Source organism: Eptatretus burgeri, chromosome 4, assembly GCF_056783735.1.
Source record: "Eptatretus burgeri isolate ZD-2024b chromosome 4, Ebu_testis_v1, whole genome shotgun sequence".
Taxonomy (NCBI): Eukaryota; Metazoa; Chordata; class Myxini; order Myxiniformes; family Myxinidae; genus Eptatretus; species Eptatretus burgeri.
In genome coordinates this window covers 84,941,666-84,963,623 of record NC_140964.1, presented here as the reverse complement: position 1 = coordinate 84,963,623, position 21,958 = coordinate 84,941,666, and the positions used below count along the sequence as shown (strand labels likewise).

The 21,958-nt window shown below is 48.7% G+C and overlaps 1 protein-coding gene across 2 annotated transcripts in view; it reads right to left on the bottom strand.

Moving 5' to 3' along the window:
- Positions 1-4,994, bottom strand: part of ARHGAP21 (Rho GTPase activating protein 21) — a 141,830-nt gene extending 136,836 nt beyond the window's left edge. For both annotated transcript variants that reach the window (XM_085879126.1, XM_085879127.1), the window contains exons 1-3: positions 4,725-4,994; positions 3,138-3,278; positions 2,996-3,035 (exon numbers count right to left, since the gene is read on the bottom strand). In XM_085879126.1, the coding sequence (XP_085735252.1) occupies positions 2,996-3,035; positions 3,138-3,278; positions 4,725-4,769 (226 nt within the window). In that variant the 5' untranslated portion in view covers positions 4,770-4,994. The remainder of the gene's footprint in view (positions 1-2,995; positions 3,036-3,137; positions 3,279-4,724) is intronic.
- Positions 4,995-21,958: the final 16,964 nt, after the last annotated feature.

Genomic DNA, 21,958 nt, shown 5'->3' with positions numbered 1-21,958 from the left:
CAGTGACTTTATTGGTGAGTTTAAAGCATTGGGGGGGGGGGGGAGTGTCACTGAACTTATTTCTTATAATGTGACCAGTTGTCATCAGATTGACTTGACACCGACACCCAAAAAGGTCAGGGAGTTCATACAGAAATTGTACAATGTACGTGAATCAGTGTCAAACAGCAGGAAATTTAATGTTTTTAAGCCATCATAACACATATGAGATGGCAGATGTGGTATGGGATTAAATACCCTCACAATCAACGGTTTCTGGGAGGGGGGGAATGTAGTGTTGGCGAAGGTATGCGCTCTATTGAGTGCCCGTTCTAGTTTCTTTTGGGGAAATTGGATTCGCTTAAAGTCACACTGTTCAAAAACGTAACCACAACATTCAACCAAGACTCTCAGTATTCTTATCAGTGTTCATTTATCAATGGAATAAGACCTAAAAATTCTCAGCATGTGCTCCAAAGGGAGGATTGTTGTATCGTCGAGTACAACATAGTCCATATTAGTGCTGGGCCGATATACAGTAGGTATCAGTAATCGGCACAGACCGATATCGGGATGATTACCGAATACAGTACGTACTGTATACAACCCAAAAACTATGAGTAGCTTTCACCCTCGTTTTGGGGGAATTTAAATAAATAAATTACTAAAACAACGTTGCATTATCGATGTTTCAGGGAGATGTGCAGAAACATTAATCTTTATAAACAGCTGCCAATCGTCATGTGATGGATGGAGAAAAAATTGGCTCGGTAATTTGGAAAAGATGTTGATACGGCAAACAAATCGTAAATATCAGGTGTTACCAAATTTATTTTGCTTTGAAACTCAAAAAGAGAAACAACATAACCTTTCCAAAGCACAACCGATTGATATAAAATAACCAATTGCTTTATAAACAGCCGCTAGTACAAAGGAAAACGTGATCGCTCGTACGCTGCTGAGGTTAAAAGTTAAAACCGACTGCACCTCCTTCCTGGCAAAGTACATCTTGATGTCATACGTTCCTGGTGTACCAAAGTGCATCAAAGCATCAGTTAAATATATATTTTTGCATTTCAAAGGCGGACCGACGGTATCCACTTCATGTGTGCACAACGCACTTGGATGTCATTATTTAGCACTTTATAATCAGCATCGGTAGATTTTTTTATTTAAGATTATTTTCTATTTAAAATCGGTAAATCGGTTATAGCCAAATTTTCTAAGCGGCCCAGCACTACTACATAGCATTCTGAAAGTGCATGCTATCTGTGACGACTCACTTGGCATTAAATGTTCCACAATGGCTTTCAATAAGAGCAAGCGATTATGTGCCAGGTCAGGTCAGGTCAGGTCAGGTCAGGTATGGGAGAATGCGCCAGAGCAGCACATCAGGACCATGGCCAAATTTTAAAACTCCTGCCTTCTGGTCTGCAACATCACTTGTTCTGTTCATTCTAGTTCAGTTCAGTTTGATTGTGGTACAGTGTAAGTTAAAAAAGATTCTCTAGATCAATTGCACTGCTCCATCAGAATGTGGTGGTTTATGCCGAGAGTGTGGCTCCAACTTCAGGGTTATACGATCTCTGCATTCCAGGGTTGCGTATGCCCTCCTCCAGAAGAGTTACTCACTCATCATAAGACAATTAAGCCTTCATTTGGCCAACTGAGAAGTCATAAAATTCCAAGTTACAATACAGTAAAACATAAAATGAAAGGCCAAATGACAAGCACACTGAAGAGTGTGCCAGTCTATATCAGACACTCAGACTGACCACACAAGTCAATCTGCCCTCATCTAGAAATAAAAGGCCAAAATAGGACTTGTACTGCACCGAGCTTTACATTATCAATTGAAACAACCTGTAAATCAGGCGAATAATAAAAAAGAGCAAAGTCGATGGCACACCATTGCAAATCCTCATGATTCACACCCAAAGCAAAGTTGAAAGATGGTAAAAAGTTCCACCAGGAAAGAGCCGATAAATATCAAATTTTGAGCTAAAATTATTCCCCCCCATTTTGACCTTGGTGACCCAAAGTCCCCACCCCCCTGGACCATGAATCTGGAGTAAAATCAAAAAAAATCCTTACATATTTCATGCATCCCTCCAATGTCGATTGCATATACAAAGGTTCATTAAAAAAAAAAAAACTATAAAAAATGTGCTAGTAATTGCATTTTGTTGGTATTTCACCTTTTGACCCAACCCCAGTGGGTGGGGCCAAAATTATATTGCTCTCGCACCTGCTTGTCACATAGTGATCACAACAACCAAGTTTGGTGAATTTATACACAACTGTTTAGGAGGTGTGACGGACAGACGGACAGAGCCAATTACAATATCCCCCGTTTTTTGTTGTTTTTCTTCTTCATAAAAACGTGGGGATAACAATACAACATAACAGATCACTTCATTAAAAAACACAACAATCGGTCACAGCAGCAGCCGATACAATCGTGCTCACAAAATCAGCAAATAAACTAAAAATAAAAAAATAATAATAATAATAATAAAAAACCAGCCTTTTTACAGCCATTTTTCCCTGCTGGGCAGGGGTTAGCTTTTTGCGGGCTCCATGCAATCATGGTTCCCTTCTTGAGGCAATATTTTTATGGCCGGATGCCCTTCCTGACACCAACCCTGGTCATCTCTTACAACACAAAGGGATATGGTACACCTATTCTAACTGGGGCGTACACCGGGACCAGTGCACTGGTACTCATTTCGCCGACCTCGGAAGGATGACAGGCTGAGTCAACCCCCCGGTGTTAATTCAGTGGCCAACGGGGCTCGAACTCAGGCCCTAGGATACCAAGCCAGCCACCCTAACCATGAAGCCAACAGCAGGCTAAAAGCAGCAAACAAACTTTATCGAAAAGAAAAGAACACCAACATAAAAGTACCAAGAGATAAGGTCACGGATCCATACATGATGATGGTACCGAAAGTGGAGGAGAAGGAGCAGAACTGAGAAGACGAGTAAATGGATACACACAGAACAAGGAACATACCGCGGAATCTTCGTGACGTTTCATCCTTGCCATCCTCATCCTGTGGGAAACAGAAGAGTTGAGTCATTGCAGCGCAAGGGGATACGTGGAGTACGAATGAGTGAAAGTGTGATGTCAGAAGATGGCACAGTGGATGTATGACCTTTTGGAGGGAGTGCAAAGATTCGGGCGGGTACACGATGAAGTGGCGCAGCGTGAAACCAAATCCCTGTGGACCTTTGCTCAAAGACACTGTCCGAGGACCTGACCAGGCCAGAGGCTGGACCCCACTGCGCATTTCACACTGGGCAAGGAGAGGGGGGGGAGTAAAAATGGCATGCTCATTATTAGAAGGTAGAGGGGCAAACATAAGAGGTAAGGATACTGAATAGTATTAATAAAAAGAAACTTTGACAAGCAGTGCAGCAGTATCCCAAACCATCACACAAATGGGAAGACCGCTATGATCGCAATGTTGCAATGGCTTTTTGTTGTTTTCAAAGTCTAGGCTCGTGGAGGAGCTAGAACATGGAACACAGGATGTAATGGAACAAGAACAGCAGGGTCGAGGGACAAATAAGGGATGTGGGGAAGAATAAGGGGTAGCGAATGACGCACAGGATGGACACTCAACAACTATACTTCTGTGGATGTGAGAATGTATGCAACATCTCTGCAAGTAAGGAAGGAGGGAGGGCCTGCAAAGCCATCTAGAAGCATGGTTTCCCAGCCACACCCAATCAGGTGCAGCCCCAACACCACCACTGATGGAGATAGAGCATGCGGACGGAGGAAATTGATTGGGACAGTGCCGGCAACAAACGTACAAGACGATGGGTGGGTGTTGGCTTGAAAAGTCAAAGATGAGTATATAGTCAGCAAGCCGTGTGCAGGTGGAGGGGAACACTGAAGATAGAGACAGAGACAGAGACAGAGACAGAGACAGAGACAGAGACAAGATCAACAAATAAGTCGAGAAAGGACATGCACAGACGTAGGATGAAAAACAAGACATACAACAGGAGCAAGACGAGGGTAGGGGACTGGATGTTAAACAGATGGATGGAAGATATTAGAGATCACGTGGATAGGGACAGCACGGGGTACAGGGAGGATAGGATCAGGATATGTAGGTATTGATTGAACAAGATGAAACACCGAGTTGGCCAGGTGGATGTAAATGGGGGTTTAACTGGGTGGAGATGGATGGATTGGTGGTCAGAAAATAATAAATAAATAAAAAACAATAAAAGAATTGTTTATTGAGGTTATAATGGGAGGTGGGTGGATTAGAATAATATAAACATGTCGATGGTATCGATGGATGGAAATACAGAATGGCGAGAGGATGATGGACGAGGAGCAGAACCGGGGATTAATGGATGGACTGATGTGGAGGATGCTGTTGATGGATGGATGGATGGATGGAAGTATGGAAGGATGGATGGACAGATACAACCCCGCCGTGGTCGGATGGAATGATCGACATGAGCGAAACAGACAAGAAAATAGAGACGTACAATCGCAGACGAAGACAAACGGGGGACAAAGAGATAGCGATAAGAGCCGAGGATGGACCGTTGAACCCGGACGAGCCGCTCGCTCTGCGGAGTCGCGGACGAACTCGAGACACCCGGGTCGGTACATCGAGGGTGATGGCGGCGGCTCGGGAAACGAGGACAATACCGAGTCGGGGTCTCGGAGGAGGAAGGGCGGCGAGGCCGCTGCGCGGACTCCGGACGGTGCTTACCGCGACGGGCGGCGAGCGGCCCGGGCCGGGCGGGCCCGTCGCCATGTTGCGCAGTGGGCGGTTCGCTGCGTGCGCACGGCACGTACACGGCACGTACACGGCCTGTCGTGAAATACGCTGTGTGGCGAGTACACGGACCGTGCATGCCTCACGCACGATACCGCACGCACACCGCACGCTCTGTGCGTCACTCGTACACGGCACGTAGGCCTAGTTTGTAGCGCCGAAAAGCACGGCATGGCACAGCATGACACGTGGTGTCATTTCAACATCGTTTTCCCAGGTTTTTTTTTTTTTTTTTTTTCCCCGCCCGAACCCCCTTTCACAATAATAACCGTGTGGATTGATCATGAACCACATGGTGAGCACCCCGTGCGCCGTCATCCCTTTCACCACTTGCACATTCAATTAGTCTTTGCTGTTAATTATCTCGAAAATAAATAATTCCGTGTTCAATCACACTTTGTTGTGGACAATTCGTGTACGAATCTCTTTTGGGCTCCACGTACGTGTCTACGTCTACGTCTACGTCTACATCTACTTGTACTTGTACTTGTACGTGTACTTGTACTTGTACTTGTACTGGATGCGCCTGACGCCCTTTCCAATGGAACAAACCAAACATCTCCGGCCCACGCCTCCTGGAATGGACGAACCTTTAAAAAGGCAGCAACACACGACTTGTGCTGGTTAAGCACGCAGTCCGAGTACATCAGATAATTACTCGTAAAAAAATCCATTGGTGTTAGTTATGGTTATGGTGTGACCTACACACACACACACACACACACACACACACACACACACACACACACACACACACACACACACACACACACACACACACACACACACACACTCTCACACACTCTCACACACTCTCACACACTCTCACACACTCTCACACACACTCACGCACTCACACACACACTCACACACACTCACACGCACTCACACACACACACACACACACACACACACACACACACACACACACACACCCTTCCCCTTCCTCACTCTTCCATTGCACAATTGCACTGATAACTTGGTGAAATCTCCACGGTGACAGCAATCGATTTTAAATGGGAATGGGAATGTGAATGGGAATGGGAATGGGAATGGTTTTAAGAGAGCATCGACATCGTATTGTGGATATAAAAAATCTGACCACCTGTCCTGACACTCACATGGATCACGGGCAAGTCACTCAAACCCCCTCCAGACCTGTTTGGACCTTTAATTTGTTGATGCCATGAACAAACAGGTACATCGCAGGTGATGAAGGTTGTGGTCAAGTTTCATCAAAATCATGTGTGTAGTTTTGGAGAAGGAAGCAAATACCTATTTTTGGGGGTGGGGAGTCCAACCCCCCCCCTCGTAAACCCCCTTAATGGGTGCAGATTTTTATGTGATCGACACACTTTGGTACATCACTGGTGATGAAGGTTGTAGTCAAATTTCATCAAAATCATGTGTGTAGTTTTGCAAAAGAGAGCAAATACCTACTTGGCAGTCAAAACCCCTCCCATAGACCCCCTAAATGAGCGTAGATTTTGATGCGGTCAATAAACCATCACGAGTGATGAAGGTCGTAGTCAAGTTTCATCGAAATTTTGTATGTGCAGTTTCCAAGAAGAGAGCAAATACCTATTTTGTGGGGTCAACCCCTCCCCCCCCCCCGTAGACACCCTTGATGAGCGCAAATTTTTATGCAGATGATATACTTTGGTACATCACCGGCGATCAAGGTTGTGGTCAAGTTTCATCGAAATTGTGTGTGTAGTTTTGGAGAGGAGAGTAAATACCTATTTTGGAGGGTTCAACCCCCCCCCCCGACCCCTCCGACCCCTTAATGAGTGCAGATTTTGATGCGATCAATAAACCTTCGTTAGGCATCAGATATGAAGCTTGTGACCAAGTTTCATCAAAATCATGTGTTTGGTTCAAGCAATAATGACTGAATTGTTTCCGGACTAACTCACTCACTGACTGACTCACCTGTGGACTGCTGGATTGCGTAAGCTCCCAGGAACTACATTCCAGGTGAGCTAAAAATGAAAGCGGGGGGGGGGGGGGTTAACTTCCAAAAAAAGAAGCAACTTTTGAAATGACATAATCCGACCCAGGATGCTCTGTGTGCATGCCCAGAAACCCCAAGCAACACCGTCATTGGGACTGGGAACATATTGTTATGGATTCAGATTCGCACCCGACTCTTGACCCCAGTGTTAAGGATTCGGACGAGTGAAGTCAATCACCCCACTCTTGACAGCCAAATGTTGAAGATTCGGCGTCACTTAACAGCACCGCCGTCTCCGGGGTTATAACGCCGGCTGGTTCGGCACAATTCTTGGGTTACGCGCCTCAGATCACGGTACCAAAATACACCTGTGCCTTGCCAGCTGGGGGAATAGATCCCGGTTACAGACTGGTTTTATCAGAGACCGAGCGGAGTCTCACAGTCCGTAACCATTTTGGTTTTATATCCAAATCGAGCGGATTATTCCTCGGTACAGCACGAATAAATTCAAGGCAGCAAATCTCGTATAACAGCCAGATTTATTGGGGACACATCGGGGAACACAACACAAGCAAAGAATTCACAACAATGTTATAATTAATCTATAACCCGTTCTTAACTAGGGAGCTACGGATTACTGGTTTCGAAGGGAACCCTAGCGAGATAAACCTTAGACAACATGCAGACAAGACACGGACAGCATGCAGACAAGACACAGAGTACTTGGTGATGCTTCATGGACGAGAGGAAAAGTGTCAAAGGCACGAATGCGGCTCGTGACAAGCCGATGTCAACGGATTCGAGCACCCAGCTCGAGCATGCACGTGGCAAAATGGCGGCGACGTCCTCCTTTTGTCGCACCCCTCACGCACACAGCCTCGGCGCGTTCAGACCTCGCATAAGGTCAACGGCACAAGACGAAAGATCTATGGTATGCTCTAGCTGGCTTTTCACAAGGTCCAGTATACAAGTCCGGGCCTGGCCTCTTCACCAGGTTAGGTCAAATCTGGGTGTTAGGCTCCGCAGGCGGATCGATGGGACCACAAGACGTCGTCGAGCCGTGAGGTGAATAAGGACAGAGGCTCCGTGGTTAGATGCAGGTTGAACCTGTCGATGACCTCCTCATAAAGTCGATCGCCAACTCACACAGCAGCCAGTTCCTCTTGAAGCAGATTGCAGCCTCCCACTAGTCGTTTTTATACAGCAGAATCCTCACTCGACACTCAGGCTCAGTTACTCCCTCAGCAGATCGCCGACTAACCCTCAGGTTCAGTTCCTCCTACTGCCGATCGCACACTCGACCTCAGGCAGATCCACCCCTGCCTTTCCGGCGCTCGCTCGCCTCCCAGCCCACGGCAGACAGACCTCATGCAGTCCCTTCCCTGCCTTTCTTTTGGCTCGCTCCTCACAAAAGCCGATTGCAAAACAGACACAGCCGTCCCTTGTACAGCCGATCGCACCACCTCGGCGCTCGTCGCAGATCCACCCGTTCCGGCGCTCGCTTCTCTAGGCCACACCCTCTCAGAGCGCTGGGCGGGGACTCATCCGGAGAGGGGAAGGAAGAAGAACAACCTCTTGATACACCACCACTGTACGAACAATGAACATGCCTCCATACCTCCCGACACACATGTTACGTCCAATTACCGAACAACCTGGCTAAACATGCATTAAATGGGGGATCTGGACTAATCCTATATTTCATAACACACTAAGGGCCATTTCCGCAACAATATACTATTGTGTGCCAGATAACGATTGTTCTCTAAATTGGCTTACAAAGCTTCTAAAATAAGCCGAAATACTTGGAAACGTACCTGTAAGAGAGGGGTGTTCCTCTGCACAATGAAAGGTGAGGAGAACTTGCTGATCAACTCACCCAAAACGTTGCAGCTCATAATGCAAAAACACCCGACGATGTGGACCCGCGTGCAAGCCTGTGGAGGGGCGCCTTCTTCCCAGCCTCCCCGATCATGCTCGTCAGTGAGTGACCTTTGAACCTTGCTGGGATTACCTCGTGTGAACATGGCAAGCTTGGTCATTTATTTAATGGACATCTGCAATTGGAAAGATGATGCTGTCATTATCAACATTCTGGCAGACTTCACAGAAGGAGACACGGTATCTGGTTTGTGTGCTTCTTAACACCGATGGCAAGGTCATATCTGGGAATTGTTGATGCCCAGAGTGGGTTTAAAATGATGATATAGTTACCATTAATCATGTTTAGGAGGAAGGGGGAGGGAGTGGGAACTGAATGTGCTGTGAGGGCCGTTATAAATGTATTCTCATAGAAAGCACCGGGTCTTTGCTGTGATGGCTAATCGATGGGGCAAGAACAAAAAGGTATTCCTGCGAGATCCTGCCCTCCTTATGGGGATGACCAGCGTCACAAATTGACGCTCGCAGTTTTGCCACATGTGCCCATACCTAAACCTTCCTTTGAATTTTTTTTTCTTTGCATCACAAACCTTCCTGGGAGTTTTTTTATTTTTTGCGTCACAAACCTGCTAATATCTTCTTCTGTCGGCTGCTCCCGTTAGGGGTCGCCACAGCGGATCATCCGTTATGATCCGCATAGTGATTTGGCACAGGTTTTATGCCGGATGCCCTTCCTGACGTAACCCTGGTCGCCTCTTACGACACAGGGATATGGTACACCTATTCTAACCGGGCCCAGTTCACTGGTACTCACTTCGCCAACCTCGGAAAGATGAATGACAGGCTGAGTCAACCTCCTGGTGTGTATTAATTCAAGCGGCCAACGGGACTTGAACTCAAGACCTTTTGGATCCTAAGCCACTACCCTAACCACTGTGCCAACACCAGGCTACAAACCTGCTAAAAAAAAAAATATATATATATATATATTGTTGTGGTTACCAGATTCGCAAACCACCATTCAGGTCCCTTAGGTGAGGTATCTCGGTAAGTGCATGTGTAGTTAGGCCCAAACCCGTTGTCTAGTGGGAATACATGTCATTTATACGTGCTGCGACTCTTCAGGATAGCCGTTTTTCTTTTACTATCTTTATTTTGGACCAATCGCCACCATCACAACCACAACAACAACCACCAACCACAACGCCGCTTCACCACAACCGCCACGACCTTTACCGTCACAACTCGCCACCATCGCATCACCGTCATCTCGCGCCACTCATGGGCACCGATGCTGGACTCGTGTAGGGCGCACGTTGAACAGCGTGTACAAAATCACGGATTTTCTGCTTCAAAAACGGATCCAAAACGACACACGCCCACTTTTTGCCGTCCAATCGGTGAGCGAGGGGCGAATTGGCCCCGGCCCCAGGGCGATCGATATATGCAAATTTGTGGATCAAAAAGCCTTCACGCCCACTTTTTGTCGGGCCAATGGGGAGCGAGTTGAAAGGTCAAAGGGAGGGGGTCAAAGGCGAAGTTACGGGGGATAAAAGGACGGTGTTCGTCAGTAAAAGGGGAGTAAGAAGTCGGAACGAGGAAGAAAGGAGTAGTAAGAAGTCGGAACGAGGAAGAAGGGAGTCGTAAAGGTCGGAACGAGGCGAAGGAGAGTCGGAACGGAGGGGACGAGCTGTGGAGAGGCGGCGAGTCGGACGAAGGGTGCTCGCGTCGTGCAAGGAGCTGCGCGCCCGAGGGAGGCCGGCAGCGCGACCTGGCCGAGGTGGAGACGCTCGTCGCACATAATAAAGATCCTCTATACCCCGAGCATCAGCAACCCCCCCTCCTGTTTCCCCCCGCGCTGAGATAGTGCGACCAAGGGGGCCCCGTTCCCACCCCCTGCCAGGCACTGTCCACGAGGCCCGCGGGTTGCGGGGCCATCGCCGCTCCGCGTCTCATCACCAGACGGGTAGGCCCGACCAGGTCTCGGCCCCAGGCCTACCTCATTCTTGAGGGTATTTCTTTTCCTTGGTTTTGGGTATGTGTTGTCGGCGCCGTCTGTGAAGTAGAATTGTATAAGTGTTGCCGTGTGCTCGGTAGTCGGAATTAGCTCTGCACTGTGTTTTCACTTTTATGTTTGCTTTTTATGTAAATGGAATTGTGTTTTCTTTTTTTGTTGTGTGCATTTGGTGGAATTGTATTTGTGTGCTTCCCGTGTGCCGAGAATAAACGTGCTTTATTGTTGAACTGTTCTCCCGCTTCGCTTCGTCTTTTTCCCCATTGAACCCCCATCTTGCTTCACGTAAAGGGTTGGTAGTGGGCTGAATACGCCCGATAATTAATCGAACCGTCGAGGTCGACGATAACACCGCTCGGTTATTCTGATAGTACGGAACGGGTCGCTTAAGTGGCCCGTGTCCGAAGTCGACCTGCGGCGAGGTGCGATCGCCCGGTCTACCCTCCGCGTGGGTACTTAGGTAGTTCGAATTTGGCGAGCAACCCTATCCCACGCGGGGGCTGATTGGCTCGATCGCGGTGAGACCGAAAGGTCCACCCGTGACTGGTTCCCGGCGTTAGTCCGAGAGGGTCACGACTGGATTGTCCGTCCGGTGGGCGACGTGCCGCGATTCGAGTTACGTGGCCGTCGCACGCCGGCGGGCGCGAAGACCGCAACACTGGTGTCAGGAGTGGGATACAAATTCATCGCCCTCCTCGCGGCACTGGTATCGGAGAACAGGAAAACAGGCTCTCCTGTCTCCGGCTAAATTCACGGGAATCGGTCCAGGGGTGAGAGAAGCGACCCCGATTCCCTCCAAATTACGAGCGAGCAAATTAACCCTTCACGAGAAGCAAGATGGCGTCTCAAGGCGAGCGGGAGCCGGGGGTATTAGAAATGGATGTAGAATGTGTAGGATCCATGGTCCAGGATGGAATCCCCGAGCAGGAAATGTTGATTGTGCAGGAACACGGACTCGCCCAACTGAACCCAGGGCCCGAGGCGGCAGCGGCCGCGGTGTATGACACCTCCCCCCCCCCTCTCCACCAAGACCCTTCCCCAACCCTTGCCGAAACGGCTCAGCTGAGTGCATCCAACATGGCCCAGCTATGCGCCATGCTGGCGGCAATGAACAAACAAATGAATGAAGTGAAAACGACGATGGATACAAATACAAATGAAATAAAAAACGAAATGAAAGGCATGAACGAAACGATGGATGCGAATACACAGCAAATGAGGGAAGAAATGAAAAAGCTGCGGGGTGAGACGCAGAACATGGGCCGAAGCCTGCAGGCGGGCATGAAGGCCGTGACCGGGGAGATAAAAATGGCGACTCCACGTGTGGGAGCAAACGAGCTGGATGGGGGTGCAACGGCTGACAGGCCTGCGGTGGAGGCGGGTGAAAAAATAATTCGTGGAACGTGTTGGGCGAGGGTCGTGACGATGACCGAAAGGGAAAAATTAAATGGGGAGACCAAAACGTGTGAGACGAGACACGAGGTGACGACAACAGAAATAATAGTGGAGACAAGGGAGGTAAAGGGTGAAGAGTTGGCAGTGACGGTAGCCGGGAAGGGAACGACAGAGGAGAGACTGCACGGTGAGGACGGGGTAAGTGACGCACACACACACACGGAGGTAGTGGAGGATAATGGGGGTGAGCTCGCGGAGCGTGTTGGGACCCGGTGCGAGCAGCTGGATGGCCTCCTCCAGGAACGAGGGGAGGGAGTATGCCCCCTTGAGGCGAGTCACGACCAGGTGAGTTCGGTCGTGTTTTGCGAGGTTGAGGGGACGAGTGCTGTGGACGGGTGCACGGAGAGCTTGGGGGGTATAGAGGCCCCGGAGACCCTTGTGGGGACACAAATCCCCAGTGTGGTTGTCCCTGTGTGTGTGGTGCAAGGTGTGAGTGCGTCCCCGTGTGTGGAAGCGACCCCGTGTGTGAGTGGTGTGGTGGCGATGGTGCCGGAGTGTGTGCTTCCCAGCACGCCGTGTGTGGATGAGGCACCGTGTGTGAGTGTCGCCGTGTGTGTGAGTGAGGCACCGCGGGTGAGTGCCCTCGCGTGTGTGAGTGAAACGGCCAGTATGAGTGAGGCACCACGTGTGAGTGGTGTGGTGGCGATGGTGCCGGAGTACGTGCTTCCCAGCACGCCGTGTGTGGATGAGGCACGGTGTGTGAGTGAGGAACCGCGGTTGAGTGCCCCCGCGTGTGTGAGTGAGGCACGAGTGAATGGAGCACCACGTGTGAGTGGTATGGGTTATGCAAGGGAGACCGTGTGTGTGAGAGAGCGGTATGAGAGGGAGATGTCGGTTGGCATGCGGGAGCACGCAGCCGCGTCTCCCGGTGTGAATGTGATGGTGTGGACTGTGTGCGTCGTGACACGCAGGTATGCGTGTGTGGAATGGCGACGGAGACGGCGACAGAGGAGAGAAAGCCGAGTAGCGGCTGTAGTTGTTTCGAGGACCGTGCCGGGTTCACCCAGCAGTGAGCACGCGGTTCGTGCTGTGCAACGCACGAGACCACCACGTGCTCGCTTGCGAGAGTGAAGTCCCGGTCCGGAAACGCACGCGGTGGATTTGCCGATCCCGCGGACGGACAAAGTTTAGGCAGGGAAACGGATTTGGACCGGACGGGTTCTCCACGCGATCGTGTGTGTTCGGCTCCAACGGGCAAAGCACATGTGTTCGCGTGGGAAACCCCTCGAGACGTGGGGCTTGTGTTTTTTTTTTTGCGCACGGTGACGTCATGGCTGCACGTGTGGTTGGAATCCGGCAGGAGGGGTATCTCTGCCGGATGGTCCCGTCCAAGGAGGGACGAGGAACACGTGCAGCTGCATGACGTCACGGGCAGGTGTAAAGTGCGCGAGCTCTGAGTTGCCGCGCAGGTGCTGCGCATGGGAAAAAAAAAAAGCAAGCCTCACTTTCCGGTGTACAGGATTCCTGGGCAAGGGGTGAAAGACCCCCCTTACCTGGGCACAGGATGGAAACTAGTTAGGGGGAAGGGTTAGCTTAGCTAGACCGGCTCCATGGGGCAGGGGTAAGTCCTCATGGAGTCCGTGGAATGGATTAGTTAGAGGGATTGTAGCCAGATTTAGGATGGGAAAATGGTAAATAATTAATGGGATGATTTGGAGACAGGGACAGACAGTGAATGTGTAGAGGGGACGTAGTTTAGCTACGTAGGTTAAAAGGAACGTGCTACTAGTTTAAGGGACGACGTGGGAGCACGAGTTAGTTAGGGGAGGTAGTTATAAGGATGGCAGAGTTCAGCGGTGAGTGTGTTGAAGAGTTGTGGGTTGTGAGGTGAGTACGTGTACATGTTGAGTGAGTGAGGCCAGCGGGTCTGTGTGTATGGAGCGAATGGGGAATGCATGGTGCGATGAGTGATTGGGGGGAGGAGTGACTCCCGCCCAAGGGACCCCGGGGTCAGAGTAAAGTGAGTTAGCTGGGTTAGTCAAATTGAAAAATGGAGGTCGTTTTGCTGTTAGTGGGAAAGTAGGCTCGAGACCCATTTGGAGGGGTGCAGGAGCCCTGTTGACGGGCTTGGGAGCGTGGCTGCGAAAGGTGAGTATCGCTGAGTGGGTACCCCGGGCACCAGGCTAGTCGGCCGCGGTAGGCCATGGGCCCAAGGGGGGCCGGGATAGAGTAGTGGGCACGGGTGCGCCTGCTTGGTGCGGGGGCCCGGGGCGCCATTAGCCGCGTGGGCAGTGTTGTGGGCACGGGTGACCCTCGGAAAGGGGCCCGGGAGGCCGGCCTGCCACGTGTGCGTTTCAGGGGAGGTGCCATGGGGGGCACTCCCCGGTGTTAGGGAGCTGGTAGGCTCGGAGGCAGTGTAGTGCCCGGGGGTGCCATAGCGGGAGATTCGGCAGAGGGTCGTGCCTGCCAAAGGGAGCCACGTGTCCCAGCCAGGAGACCGTGTGAGGGCACGGAGAGAAAATTGGGGGGCGAGGCCCGAAATTGTGAGGACACCAACACAGGCGACGGGAATCTGGGTTGTTAGAACCAATAGTTTAAGCGAGAGGCGCTTGTTGAAAGCCCCGGGGTAGTTTAACAGTTAAATGGTTAGGGTAGATTAGGAGATGTACCCCTCCGCACCATCCATCCCCTCGCTGTCGTTGTGGGCCGCTGGACCCACTTTGGTTATAGATCGCCGAACTCTGGGGAGGCCATTCTGAGGCTTCGTTGGGCCTCGACACAGGACGTTAGCTCTCCCTTATCCCCCTCCGGGAAGGGGAGGTAGAGGTTGGGAGGAGGCTAGGTGACAGGATAGGTTAGCCGAACAAGGACGATAAAGGGGGTTAGGGGACGATTTATAGAGGGGAAGTAAACATAAAAGTAAAAATAAAAATAAAAATAAGTTGGGGCTAAATTGGGGTTTGACAAATTAAGGGAGTGGGTATGTACAGTGACAGGCAAAGGCGATAGGTTGGGAGGGAGACAGGTAGGTAGGTCCGAGCCCGCCCTCCAAGTGGCCAGCACCACCGCACTCCCTCCACCAACCTCCATTGAACGGCAAAGGCTGGCCAACTTCATCGGCTGGCCGTGTTTTGCTTCAAGGCGGAGGCCGGCAAACTTCATCGGCAGTTGTTGTTTTGCTGCAAGGCCTGTAAGTTCATCTGCTGGCTGTTTTTCTTCGAGGCCTGTGCCGGCCAGTTCATCTGCCGGCTGTGTTTGCCTGCAACGTCCTTCTTCTGCGGGCTGTGTTTGCCTGCCACCTTTGCCATGCCATGCCCACTGCCCACGTTCACCAGCCCCGTTCAATTTTTGCTTTGCCCCCCCTGTTCATTTCCATGTGCGCCAGGATCAGAAAGCAACAGTTTGCAAGCTGCAAGAACTGCCCTGTTGGCAGCTACAACACGGGCCTGCAGTGGCGGCCCGTGCACCGTGTTTGTGTCCATGCATCCATTCGTTGTGCTCATTGCGTGTGCCACTTGAGCTGGCACGGAGACTGCGTTTGTGCAGCCCATGCACCGTTGTGGTTCACTGCATTCAGTTCAAACCGTTCATGCATCCATTCGTTGTGCTCATGGCGTGTGCCACTTGAGCTGGCACGGAGACTGCGTTTGTGCAGCCCAAGCACCGTTGTGGTTCACTGAGTTCAGTTCAAAAGGGAAGGCCTTGGACTGCGTGTGAGCAGCCAGCCACGTTCCCTGTCACCTGCATTGTTTGAGCCAGAGACTGCATGCGGGCAGCCTGGCTCCCTGCTAACTGCTTTTCTTTTGCAGAGTTCAGTGATCCTGGGCCATGGTTTAGTGTAAAATTTGTAAGTTAAGGTTAAGATGTACTGTAAATATGAGTGCGCCCCCGGCATGTCTGTCTAGCGCCGGCAATTTTATTTAAGTCGTCCGTGTGAGTGAGTTTGTTTAGGTAGTTACGCAGCCCTCAGGTTATTTATTTTGGGGACACGAATACCATGAATGTCGCACTCAGGGATCCGTAGGTAAAGTGTACTAGGGGAAAACTACACATGATGGCACACGAAAATTTGACGACTCGGGACGAGTCTGTAAAAAGGGAAGGGGGTAGTGTTGTGGTTACCAGATTCGCAAACCACCATTCAGGTCCCTTAGGTGAGGTATCTCGGTAAGTGCATGTGTAGTTAGGCCCAAACCCGTTGTCTAGTGGGAATACATGTCATTTATACGTGCTGCGACTCTTCAGGATAGCCGTTTTTCTTTTACTATCTTTATTTTGGACCAATCGCCACCATCACAACCACAACAACAACCACCAACCACAACGCCGCTTCACCACAACCGCCACGACCTTTACCGTCACAACTCGCCACCATCGCATCACCGTCATCTCGCGCCACTCATGGGCACCGATGCTGGACTCGTGTAGGGCGCACGTTGAACAGCGTGTACAAAATCACGGATTTTCTGCTTCAAAAACGGATCCAAAACGACACACGCCCACTTTTTGCCGTCCAATCGGTGAGCGAGGGGCGACTGGCCCCGCCCCCAGGGCGATCGATATATGCAAATTTGTGGATCAAAAAGCCTTCACGCCCACTTTTTGTCGGGCCAATGGGGAGCGAGTTGAAAGGTCAAAGGGAGGGGGTCAAAGGCGAAGTTACGGGGGGATAAAAGGACGGTGTTCGTCAGTAAAAGGGGAGTAAGAAGTCGGAACGAGGAAGAAAGGAGTAGTAAGAAGTCGGAACGAGGAAGAAGGGAGTCGTAAAGGTCGGAACGAGGCGAAGGAGAGTCGGAACGGAGGGGACGAGCTGTGGAGAGGCGGCGAGTCGGACGAAGGGTGCTCGCGTCGTGCAAGGAGCTGCGCGCCCGAGGGAGGCCGGCAGCGCGACCTGGCCGAGGTGGAGACGCTCGTCGCACATAATAAAGATCCTCTATACCCCGAGCATCAGCAACCCCCCCTCCTGTTTCCCCCCGCGCTGAGATAGTGCGACCAAGGGGGCCCCGTTCCCACCCCCTGCCAGGCACTGTCCACGAGGCCCGCGGGTTGCGGGGCCATCGCCGCTCCGCGTCTCATCACCAGACGGGTAGGCCCGACCAGGTCTCGGCCCCAGGCCTACCTCATTCTTGAGGGTATTTCTTTTCCTTGGTTTTGGGTATGTGTTGTCGGCGCCGTCTGTGAAGTAGAATTGTATAAGTGTTGCCGTGTGCTCGGTAGTCGGAATTAGCTCTGCACTGTGTTTTCACTTTTATGTTTGCTTTTTATGTAAATGGAATTGTGTTTTCTTTTTGTGTGCATTTGGTGGAATTGTATTTGTGTGCTTCCCGTGTGCCGAGAATAAACGTGCTTTATTGTTGAACTGTTCTCCCGCTTCGCTTCGTCTTTTCCTCCATTGAATCCCCATCTTGCTTCACGTAAAGGGTTGGTAGTGGGCTGAATACGCCCGATAATTAATCGAACCGTCGAGGTCGACGATAACACCGCTCGGTTATTCTGATAGTACGGAACGGGTCGCTTAAGTGGCCCGTGTCCGAAGTCGACCTGCGGCGAGGTGCGATCGCCCGGTCTACCCTCCGCGTGGGTACTTAGGTAGTTCGAATTTGGCGAGCAACCCTATCCCACGCGGGGGCTGATTGGCTCGATCGCGGTGAGACCGAAAGGTCCACCCGTGACTGGTTCCCGGCGTTAGTCCGAGAGGGTCACGACTGGATTGTCCGTCCGGTGGGCGACGTGCCGCGATTCGAGTTACGTGGCCGTCGCACGCCGGCGGGCGCGAAGACCGCAACAATATATATATATATATATATATGTATATATCCATACATATATATATATATATATATATATATATATATATATATATATATATATATATATATTTATATATATATATATATATATATATCTATATATATATATATATATATCCATAGATATATATATATATCCATACATTTATATATCCATATATATGCATATATGTATATATATTTATATATATATATATATATATATATATATATATATATATATATATATATATATATATATATATGTATATATATATATATATATATATATATATATATATATATATATATATATATATATATATATATATATATATATATATATATATATATATATATATCTATCTATATATATGTATATATGTATATATATATATATATATATATATCCATATATATATGTATATATATATATATATATATATATATGTATATATATATATATATATATATATCCATATATATATGTATATATATATACATATATATATGTATATATATATATATATATATATATATATATATATATATATATATATATATATATATATATATGTATATATGTATATATATATATATATATATATCCATATATATATGTATATATATATATATATATATATATATGTATATATGTATATATATATATATATATGTATATATATGTAATGTATATATATATATGTATGTATATATATATATATATATTTATATATATATATATATATATATATATACATGTATATGGATATATATATATATATATATATATATATATATATGGATATATATATATATATATATATATATATATATATATGTATATGGATATATATATATATATATATATATATATATTAGCAGGTTTGTCGCCTAGTGATTTGGCACATGTTTTATGCCGGATGCCCTTCCTGACGCAACCCTGGTCGCCTCTTACAATGCAGGGATATGGTACACCTATTTTAACCGGGGTATACACCGGCCCAGTACACTGGTACTCATTTCACTGACCTCGGAAGGATGACAGGCTGAGTAAACCCCCTGGTGTATTAATTCAGTGGCCCAACGGGGCTTGAACTCAGGACCTTTTAGATCCCAAGCCGCTGCCCTAACCACTGCGCCAACACCAGGCTTTGGTGCTTGCTGACTATGACAGGTTAATTCGTTTAGGAACTACCTCTCAGTCTGACTAAGTTCGGACAATGCTGGATCAATTGAAGGAAAGGACAAGCACGGACAGGTTGAAACATCAACAAGGAATTTATTAATAAGAAAAAATAAATAAACTGAAGAACTTTTTATTTCTTTGTGGTGAAAATAGGTGAATTAAAATCAATCAAAATAATCTCAAGCAAATACTTATCACTATGCCTTACTTAACGATTACACACGAGACAAGGGTACCCAGCAGATCATTCCGGGGGGGGGGGGCGGGGGAGAAATCCGGTCTCGGCTTCCTAAAGTGGAAGTCGTCGTGTGTCAAATCAAATGTTCCAAAATGAGTGAGCGTGCATTGGTCCACTGCCAGCGCCATGCCTCACCGTGCACCTACTCGCAAACAGGCTCAAACACCAATCAACGTCCCGTCATCACCCCCAGGAACCAGTGACGCCAAGAATCAGGTTTGAGCAGAACCGGCAGGAACGGTCCAACCGTCAGGATCAATTGTCAGGAATTGTCATCAACAACTCACCAACTGTCACCGACTCACCAACTGTCAGGAATTGTCACCAACTGACAGAAAAGCAGTCCTCCTGTCCTTTTTATAGGCGACCAGAGTGGGTGGAGCCTCAAGCAGACCAGCCAAATCCACCTTGCCTATTGGCGCATCGCTGCACGTGACTTCCAACAGTCAATCTCGCGATCATTTCTTGCTCATTCAGCCCAACATGAACAAGAGCCAGCCAGCATCCATGGAGCTGCCAAACGGGAGGGGGGGGGGACTAGTATCGTAGTGTATATGAGGGAAAAGATGATGGATGGGTGCGGATGAGTAGGGCCAACCTCGAGCTCTCTCTCCCGGCATCACCGCCACTGCCCCAGGTATGTGCTGACCATGTTGGTCGGACCTGGTGTTTGATGGCATTGCCTGGTTTACCTTTTCCCTTTCGTGCTGTTTACTTTGCTGTTTTGCTTTGTCTCGCCATCCCCAGGACCATCAATGCATCACTCACCTTGCTGGATCACTTGCTCTGCATCCATTTCATCACTCACCTCACTTCACCATTTGCTCCGTAGCCTGTGTTCCACCCCAACCTGTTCTGTGGACTGCCACTCACTGCAGCCTCATACTAGGAGATACCGTTCCAATTATTATGGTGATTTTGTTTTGTTTGAACTGCACTTACTGCAGCAGCATGCTACCACACTTATGGACTGCCCCTTTGCTGCAGCCTCATACCAGCTTCATACCAGCCACATCCCAGTCTCATGCCACTCTGCTTCACTTCTTGTGCCAAGAATTGCCATGACCATGAACTGCACAAACGCAGTTCAGTGGAGGAAGTGGCTCGGTTCTTGTTCTGCTTCCTTTGATCATTTTTGTTTAGAAGGCCACAACATTTATGGCCTGAATGCTGGTCAATGGCCTGCCGGTTTGTTTTTGTTGGGTGTGCTGGTGAAGGGCATGAAGAGCATGGAGGTGGCAAGAAGTCAACAGGTGATCCCCCCTCCACAATTTTCCTTTTGAATTTCTGTAGGTGCTGGGTCAGAAATTGTATATAGTTGTATGGAGTTGTGTAGATTATTAAAGCCCACCGGTTCTATGTTTTGGTTTCAAAAATTCCAGCAATTTCTGTGTAGCATAAGGTCTTTTGTGTGAGTCAGATAGGTAGTTCCCAACGCATTAGGTGGGACATATCTAGTTTAAATTGTCACACACACTAAAGGCTAAAGTTAAAACATACTAGGAATGGGTAACTTCACCTGCATGTCACACAGTAATGCTAACTTTTCATGGCAATGATGTAACTTTTAACCAATGTCTCCAGCTGTTGGACGACTCGGGCAAGACCGGGATAGGGAAGGAGGTAGTGTTATGGATTTCATAATCGGATCCGACTTATGCATACAAACATTTAGGTCCTCAGACATTTATTTCCCGAAATGCATGTCCAGGATAGACCCATCAGCATGACTGGTGGGATTCTAACTTTGATGCATTGGAGAAGGGAATAGAACAGATTCCCTTTCCTATGGGATGGCCTTTTTCTCTTTATGACACATTCATGCACGCGAGATAGCCGTTAGCCCAACGGAGGCTCGTCTACCCCCTTTCCATCAGGACACATTGGCTTGCAGGTGGACGATTTATTTACTCTTTGGACTTACAGAACACTTGTTAAAGCACACCGCGGGCTTTTCCTGAGCAGTTATTCTGACGGTCAAATATGGCTGTGGATCATTTACCTCACCCACCCATCTTTCAGTGGCGTTCGACACCCATCTCTTTCACCGACGCTGGTGTCCACCTTTTTCCATTGACGTTTGACGCCCCGTTTGGCAACTCTACAGATGCTGGCTGGCTCTTGCTCATGTCAGGCTGAACGAGGAAGAAATTATCGTGAGGTTGACGGTTGGTCACGTGCGCTAATAGGCAAAGTGGATTTGGCTGAAGTCTGCTTGAGGCTCCGCCCAGACGGGTCGCCTGTAAAAAGGACGGGTGGACCCTTTTTTTCGGACAGTTTGTGACACCTAGGTGATGGTTATTTTCCGCTTCAGTCAGACGGTTGGTGAGCTGATGACAGACAGTTGATTGGTGAGTTGGTGACAGCCTCAGTGCCTTACAGCTCCTCACAGCATCTTACAGCTGTCCATTAGTTGTGGCTCTTGATGGCTCCTGATGATGGGTGACGGTTGGAGCATTCCTGTTGATTCTACTTGGAACTTGCTCTTGGTGTACCTGATTCTTGGCATCCCTCGTTCCTCGGGGTGACGTTGATTGGTGTTCAAGCCTGTTTGCAGGTGAGTTCAAGGCAAGGCAGGGTGCTGGCAATGGACCAAAGCATGCTCAAACATTTCAGGACATTTTATTTGACGCACGACGACTTCGACCTTGGTAAGCTGAGACCGGATATCTCACCCCCCCCACCCCCCGCCCCCCAAAAGATCTACT